The 8,408-nt window shown below is 38.6% G+C and overlaps 1 protein-coding gene across 1 annotated transcript; it reads right to left on the bottom strand.

Moving 5' to 3' along the window:
- Nucleotides 1–485: 485 nt before the first annotated feature.
- Nucleotides 486–7,290, bottom strand: LOC139215590 (probable 2-ketogluconate reductase). The gene is made up of 7 exons (XM_070846595.1): nucleotides 7,122–7,290; nucleotides 6,587–6,698; nucleotides 3,048–3,426; nucleotides 2,569–2,740; nucleotides 1,897–2,075; nucleotides 1,705–1,801; nucleotides 486–908 (listed from the first exon to the last, which is right to left on the bottom strand). Exons 2-7 carry the CDS (start codon nucleotides 6,695–6,697, stop codon nucleotides 752–754), a joined length of 1,095 nt encoding a protein of 364 aa, XP_070702696.1. The 5' UTR covers nucleotide 6,698; nucleotides 7,122–7,290; the 3' UTR covers nucleotides 486–751.
- Between the last annotated feature and the right edge of the window lie 1,118 nt (nucleotides 7,291–8,408).

The raw sequence follows: 8,408 nt of genomic DNA, 5'->3' as shown, positions 1-8,408 counted from the left end.
ACTAGTACTACTACTAATAATAATAATAATCTTGTCTGTAAAATGAAATAAAAACAGTAATATACAAACATACAGATAAGATAATAGAATAAGTAACCTATACTTTTTTAGATGAAAGTCATCATAAAAATCAAAATATGACTGAATGTTACGTAATACAAATGATGTAATAATGTAAACTATATACACTATATACACTGAAACTAAAATGACTGTGAATGAGTGACATGAGTCCTGTACCAATAATATGGATTCAAAAATGTTAATATATTAGATTGAAAAGATGTGCATTGTTAAATGCACATACACAGGGGAACACTAAAGGGGAAAAATACCCTGATCGGTTTATTGTTCACAAAAATTAAACAAATTAATTTCATCTTTGCAAAATGAAACTGTCAGTTGTCGACGACAGTGAGGACTTTACAAGATGGTGATAATGTTCAGCAGAAAATTCCTCTGAGATTGTTAAAGGTAAAGTGCAATCAGTCTGTATGTTAATCAGTCAATTTTAGTCATTCACTTTACACAAAGTCATAAATTGTAATCAACATGTAATTTCATATCCAACATTTGTTTACAGACAAGTGATGTTAAACATTTGCTAAGCTATACATTAGTTATCTTAATGTACCATAAATTCCTACGTTTATCACAGTGATTGTGACGCAGGTATGAACTCATTTATAAAAAGATAAAAAGCACTTAAGAAAACACGTCTCACGACAGACAGTAGTGATTTTCAGTGAAGTCATTTTGGTTTGACTTCATTAGGAATAGACTGGCCTTTCACTGCAGCCAGAGCATTTTCTACCATCCTCTGCACCATGTTTCTTGTTGTAGTGTAAGTGTGGGTGCCAACGTGTGGGGTGATCAGCACATTAGGAAGGCCAAGGAGCGGATGATCCCTGCAGGAGAAGAAGAAGAAGAGGAGGAGTTTTTAGCCAGCAAATAGTTTTTTGTGTTTGTTTAAATATAAAAGGTGGTTTGGTTTGGTGGCCACTTGACATATTATGACCTCATACAGTTGTTGGTGTGAACGTGTTAGCAAACACCTGCCTACTTACTCATCCAGCTGACGTTGAGCATCATTATCATGATTTAAAGTCAGGTTTCTGGTCACCTGACAAATGTACATTCAATATTCACTCTCCTTTTAGCTCTGTTTTTGGTCTCCACCATATCGGAAGGAAGAATCTGCCTCTTTAACTGCTAAATTCTCCACTTTGTTCACAAATGAGTCGCTAACTGTGTCTATCTGCTGAGCAAGTAGTGTACAGCAGGTTTTTAGAAGCTTTTTAACTGAAAATAGAAAAACAAAACAATGAGCTAAAAGACACTCAAAACCTCAGTAGAGTCTGCATAAGTCTGCAGGCTGGTTCATTACTACAAGTGACGCCTTTCAGATTACACATTTTATCCATTGTTGATAAAAAAAAAAATACTGAGTAGAGCAGCTTTAAAGGAAAGTGGAGATAATAATCATCTATATGTGGTAGACATCCCTCAAAATGAAAACAATTGTATCTCATTGTAAATGATGAAAGACACTGACTGTGTTAATATAACTGTACGCTCCTTTTACACTGTATTACAGTGCTGAGGTCTCTGAATCCCCTTTGTGTCTGTAGATATTGTGCTCCTTTGTAATCTACTTCTTTCTATTTCAAAAGTTGCATGTTGGTTGAGGAGTGTGGGTGTGACCTTGGTAAGGGTTCAGGGTAAGTCACGTCTAACGCTGCCGCACGGATCGTTCCAGACCGCAGAGCTTCGACTAAAGCGTCCTGGTCAACAACCAGACCTGAGACATGAAAATACATCAGATTAAAGACCAGCGTTTCTTCACAGGGACTAAAAACCAAAGTCGATACAGTCCAGGAGACACCTTGTGCTCACCTCTGCTGATGTTGACCAGTGTCGCCGTGGGTTTCATGAGGGACAGCTCTCTGTGGCTGATCAGGCCTCTGGTGTCAGGGGTCAGGTTGACCGCCAGCATGACGAAGTCTGACTCTCTAAGCAGGTCGTCCATGTTCCCACGGTAACTCGCCCCGACTGCCTGCTCGTCTTCAACACTCCTGAACCAAGAAAAGATGAAGCTGATGGTTAGGTTGTTTGATTCCCTGCTTTAAGATGTTGGATATCTGGTTACAGTAGTGATATATGACCAAGTCGAAGCTTTTTTGGTCCAATATTGGATTTTGGTGTGATATTATATCATCATTTCAACATTTCCTATATTTATTGGTTATACGACAGATAGAGTTTAAGGAATTAGACCCGTTTTCGATACAAACTCGTCTGAAATCTTAATCTAATAGCTAATACTAGCTAACAGATTAACAGATTGATCTTCATCTCTACAATTGTCCTCTAATATTGTTTTTTGATTCCTTGTGTATAATAATTTCAGAACTTGTTAAAGGTTATGTCAAATTCAAAGGCAAAAACACACATATACAATATATATATATTGTCTATGTGTAACGGCATTGGATCACATGATCCTTTTTAAGGTTTTTTTTGCTTTTCAACTAAAAAGTGTTTAAATGAACCTACTAAACTATTTACCTCCTGTTCCTGTTGTGATACAGGATCTTCATGTCAAATCCTTTGGCTCTTTGAGCGATTTTACTGCCAATGTGTCCCATTCCAATAATCCCTAGAGTCGACCCTGTGACTTCAACTCCCAGCAGGCTCTCTGGTGTGTGGATGGTATTTGGGCCCACAGCTTCTTGGTGACCTGAAGAAAAACAGTCAGCAATGTATTTTTATCAAAGATTTGAATATTAACATGTAAACAGAAAAACAGAAGAAATCATTTGTGAGATTAAATGAGGCTTGAAATGCAAAATTGGAATTGGAAAATAATTGGATTAGAAAAGAATAGCACAAGTATTAATACGCGCACTTCAAGATGATTTTAACCAATATTGTTTTGAATAACATTATCAGGGCTCAGTCTTAAACAGATTTAAAACCCTTTCGGATCATCGTTTAATGATCATGATTTTGGGCTCCATTAATACAACCGATCTGACTTGACTGACCCTCGACAATCCTCCGTGCTGATGCCAGAAGCAGACCCATTGCAATGTCTGCAGTGGCATTGCTCACCACCCCAGGTGTGTTGGTCACCTTCACCCCGAGGCCGCTGATGTAAGGCACATCCAGGTGGTCGATGCCCGCTCCTCCGTTGGCGACCACCTTTAGAGAGGGAAGCAACCCGAGCAGCGAGGGCTCGGCCGCAGGACAGGCGTTCCACACGAACATGGCCTGGATTTTGGGGCCGTGCAGCCCGGGGTTATGAAGGAAGTCTTTGTGGCAGATGATGTGGAAGTGTTGTTTCATTATGTCAGTGACCTCCTCAAGGTAACCGTGTCCGCCCACCTGTGAGAACAGAGCCCAGGGTTTGGTGTCCTCCATCACCTGGAGAAGGAAACACAGCGTTTACCTCACAGGCATGAGAGGGTATCCATGTTCTCCAGGGTTTGGTCATAACAGATTACCAGGATAACTAGGATACATAATCACAAAATCAGACCAGATTACATTTGAAAAAAAATCACAATTAGATTATAGTTACATTGTGTTTTTTTGCAGGATTACATTTTTGATTAAATCTTAAAATTATGTAACTTTTTTCTCATGATAACTAATATCAACTCATGAAAGGCTCATCAGATTACAGATTACACCTATAGTGAAAGCAGTTTCTGTAAGGGTAGCTTGATTTGACGCACTGTAAATACTGTTCAATGTTTAAACAGAAACAAATGAATATTTGTGGAAATTTAGGGCTGCTATTTATTTAGTATAAAGTGCAATAATTAATATATAATCAAAAAGTATTCAGGTCACATTTCCATCCAGTGGATTGACACATCCAGTGAATTGACACATCCAGTGGATTGACACATCCAGTGGATTGACACAATCAGGAGCTGTTGTTACACCAGTTTCTGCCTCAAGTTACTCAAACCTCTTCTCATTAGCTACACAGACATTAATAAACTGCTCTCAATGACAGCCACTGAAATGTTTTGCATATGAAAATTTAGATATTCAGTAGGAACCTGCAAACCAACAGCACTCACAAGTGTTACTTGTTTCCGGTTTCCCTCTGCTCCTGAACCAGGAAGAACTACTTAAGGACTATGGAGGATTTCAAAATAAGAGCTTTTTCCCCTTCCAACTGCCACCACTGCTCCTCCTAGTGTATTGTTAGAAGTTTTCAGTGTTACAAACTAATCGTAGTAGTTGAATAATATTAACATACGCCAGAGTGGTTTTCATTGTTGAGGAACATATCAATTAACAATGTTCAAGTAAATAAACTGCCGCAGGCCTTTATTTTCACTCAGAATAACGCATAAATTAGTCTGTGTCTTTTATTGCCTTCTCAGAACGGACCTTTGGGCTCATATGCACAAAACATACACATGGTCTAACCTTATTAGCTCCTATGCTGACTAAAATAACAGCAGATCAACGAGGAACAAGGGGAACAGTGTGGGACAAAATGTCAAACTCAATGATACAAGTAACGTTGCAGAAACATGCAGAAACAGAGACTGGCGTCTATAAACTTATTGACCCTGTGCGTGTGCAGGAAGGTTTCCATTCCACCAATGAATCATTCGAGTTTAATGTCTAACCTGAGTTAGAAACAGAGGACTGGAGAGCAATTAACTGTTTTAAAAAGGGACAGACTATTTAATTTAATTGTATTTTATTGTGTCTAAGTTTCTGTTCAATTTTGTATTTTAATATTTTGTATTGTTGTGACGACCTCTGTACCGCACTCTGGCACAACAATTTCCTCCGGGATAAATAAAGTTGGTCTTATTCTTATTCTTTGAATCAGAACTATTTGGTATTCAATTGGTGTAATGAACAATCCTAGAAAAAGGACACCATAAGATTACATTTTAATATAAAAGTCCTCAGTGTACTCATCCCACCACTTACTTTATGCTTCAGGTTTGAACAGGCCTCAGTGCTCTTGATGATGAAATTATAACTAGATTAATGTTTAGACAGATGTTTATACAGTTAAAACATATGAAATATAACTTAAGTAGGGTTTAAGATTCAAGATGTGTGTGAGCAAGGAAAACACGTCTTTGATGTAGTAGAACAAATATCAATATCAATTTAAAGTATTTTTGCTGAATGTGTCAATGAAATAGTGGTTTAAATCCTAAAAATGATATTGATGGATCATACGGTGCGGGGTATGGATGATCAGCGTGTTTCTTTGAAAGTCACAAGACGTTTTGATCGTGATGTTCAGACTGAGCTCAGGGTTGAGCCACTACTTTAGTGTAGATATGATGAGATTACATTACATCGTTAAGGGTCGAGCTCCAGAACCAGGGGATCCTACATTTCTCATAATGCAATTCAATAGCATTTTTCATCAGAACCTTCCTGGTAAATACCCACATATTTCAAACTCCTGTCACTCCTGCTGTGACAAAGATTTACTGTTAAATATTTGAAGATGCGGTGCTAATCCGACATAATCCTGTTGAAATAAATTTGTAAATATCGCCACAGTTTTCCTTGGACTCCATTCAGTGCCTCAGAAGACATGACACAACTGTTTTCACAGGCTGAGAAATGCTCCTCATGACAAGAAAACTGATTTTCATGACCGCTGCAGTGCCTCTCTAACACGTGTTTGGCTGTTTCACATTGACCAAGTTGCATTAAGCAATTAAAATAACTGTACGTCTGTTTTTTAACTCCTAACATGAATTTAATTTAGACTCAACTGGCAGGTGTGGCACATAATTTAGCTGTAAAATCTGACCTGCAGCAAACCCTGGTCATTTCTCTCTCCTCTCATAACTCATGAACATTACACTCTTAATTCAGTTTTAAAAAGCTGAGTAGACACTGACCTCTGACCTTCACCCTTCACAGTCTGGGATAAAATGGCGTTTTTTTTTTTTACTATTTTTAATTTTACCTTTGTGTTTCCCATTAAGCTTACCTTTCTTTGTGTCTTTCTTTTCAGCACAACCTCACCTATGTGATTCTACAAGTATTTATTTATTTTGACATAATATATGGACACACTGTATGTAAAAGTGCAAAAGAAACACAAAATCCGAGCAGGAACTAGTTGGATCTTTGGAGGAGCAGGGGGGGGGGGGACACGTGCTCTCGTTCCCCTTCACGTGCAGCATCCACTTCATCCTCTCCACTGGAGTCACTTTCTTCCTCAGGATCAGAACTTTCTTCCCCAGATTCAGCATCTTCTAACTCGTAGAAGAGCTGCTGTAGTGCGCGACTTCGGCTCTTCATAACTTTAGTGTTAATAGGCCGATCGAGAAAATGCAAACACCTGTGAAAAGTTTGGAGTGTCCGCTTTCCAACAGTCTTTGAATTGAGCACCTGCGTGCTTGTGTCACAGCTTTACGTTTTCAAACGTGCGACATGTGACTTTGACGCCGTGTGGCGGCCCTAGACTCCGAAGGGTTAAGCCTCTATCATAAACAAATAATAAATACTCCCATCATGAGCCAAAAAAATGACATCTGCTAAATGCTTTAACTGTAAACTACGAATTGCACAGTACCTTTTGGTGATGCAGTTGGCGAACATGCATGTTTGTCGCATGAAGTAGCCGTGACGCTTGTGCTGGACCCCACAGTCTCTTCATATGCTGGACAGAACAGAGAATTCGCATTCTGGTTGGTGGAAAAGTCAACAATATCTTGTCATTATAGAGGTTTGTAATGTTATGCAAAAAATAATATCCAGTGAATATAGTGATTATCTGCAAAGATGGATGAAAATTATTCAAGAGAGATTTGCATTAGATTCCATTATTCAAGATTTGATTTGCAAATAATACTCAAGGGACACACACACACACATAGGCCATATACTGAAAAATGTGCAAGCAGTCAAAGTCCAAAGAATGTCCACAAATTGCTATGAATAAATGATTAACATGAAACTTGTAGGTCAACTAATCAATCCAAGCTTACGGGTGTTAAGGGAGAAAAAGCATCAAATGATCCAAACATATTTGATGTAGGCTATATAGGAGTTAGATATTGTAAAAGGAGCTCAAATTTAATTTTACTTCATGTATGCTGAGTTCTCACCTCTGTTTTCACCTCTGCTGTTTCCTGAGGAAGATATTCAGCAGGTCTGACCTTCCATGTGCTTTAGATGAAGACTGAACTGGCTGAACTTGAGAAGCCGATCTGAAAGCAGCACAGAGGGTCGTCTACACCCAGCGGCACAGAGAGGAGAAGAGAGGAGGGATACATTAACCACGGTGACTGGGCAGGCAGAAGCTTCAGGGTGGCGATTGCACAAGGCTCTCCAATCAGAAATCCCCCCACCGCCCATAAAGAGACAGAACAAACAAAAAAACCTGTTTCAGAAGCACAGAAGTCTGGCTTTTTGATCCTTTTTGGTTCACGTATCTGTAGTTTAATGTCATCATGCTCTTATGTACAGTCTATTATGTTTTCCTCCACAGTTCAGTGGGAACTTCTGATTTGGGGAAACTCATTAAATTATCCCCACAGGGGAACTGTAGCAGCAAATAATGACTCGAATTAGAAGAGCATGAAAAGTAGCAGTGAACCAACAACATATATGACCAACCAAGTGCATAGAGTAGTTTAATAAGAGTTTTTCATTAGTTTTGATTTTTATTTTGTTTATTTTCAGTTTAGTGTTAGTTATTCTCCAGAGTGGGTTCGCTCATTTCTATTTAGTTTTTTTTATTTAGAAATGTTTCGTTTCAGTATTAGTTTTAGGGTTTTTTTATATTACATTATGGGGGTAATGTCAAGTGCAAGATTTAAGAAGTTCAGAATTGGTGTTACAATAAAAACACAATATTCTCCCACACATATAGACATCCCAGTCTCAATAAACACATGAACCTACTGAGGCGGGTTGTCGAAGGTCAGTCAAAAACTAAAAACACTTCTTTTTTCTATTTATTCTAGTTACTTTTTGAGTTTTTTCTTTCTTAAAAATTCTGTCAGCTAGTTTTTGTTGTTTTCTAAAGTCTAGTTGTTATTTTTATTTCAGATATCTATGATGTTTTATCACACAGTGTTTTAATTTTTGCCTCCAATTCTTTTGTGTCAGAGACGCAGCTGCTGCCTGTGTGTAACTTTGGTGATGTCCTCCAGGTCATCACCTCTTTGTGATTCTTTGCAGGAGGCTCCTCTAAAGTACCTGCGGTAAGACCAAGGCCAGCTGAGGCCAGGAGATGATCCCCCATCACACTCCAAAAGGGATCAGCTCCTGCTGAGCAGGAGTGAGGTGTGCAGGCTGCTTCTGGATAAGCTCTGATGAAGTTTCACTTATTACAAAACTCTTTAATGTCGCCTTTTTAGGAGCCCTTGAACATAAAGTATTCTGACCTC

The sequence above is a fragment of the Pempheris klunzingeri genome, chromosome 16 (genome assembly GCF_042242105.1).
Source record: "Pempheris klunzingeri isolate RE-2024b chromosome 16, fPemKlu1.hap1, whole genome shotgun sequence".
Lineage (NCBI taxonomy): Eukaryota > Metazoa > Chordata > Actinopteri > Acropomatiformes > Pempheridae > Pempheris > Pempheris klunzingeri.
The sequence above is the reverse complement of the archived record's forward strand: the minus strand, read 5'-3'. Positions and strand labels throughout refer to the sequence as shown.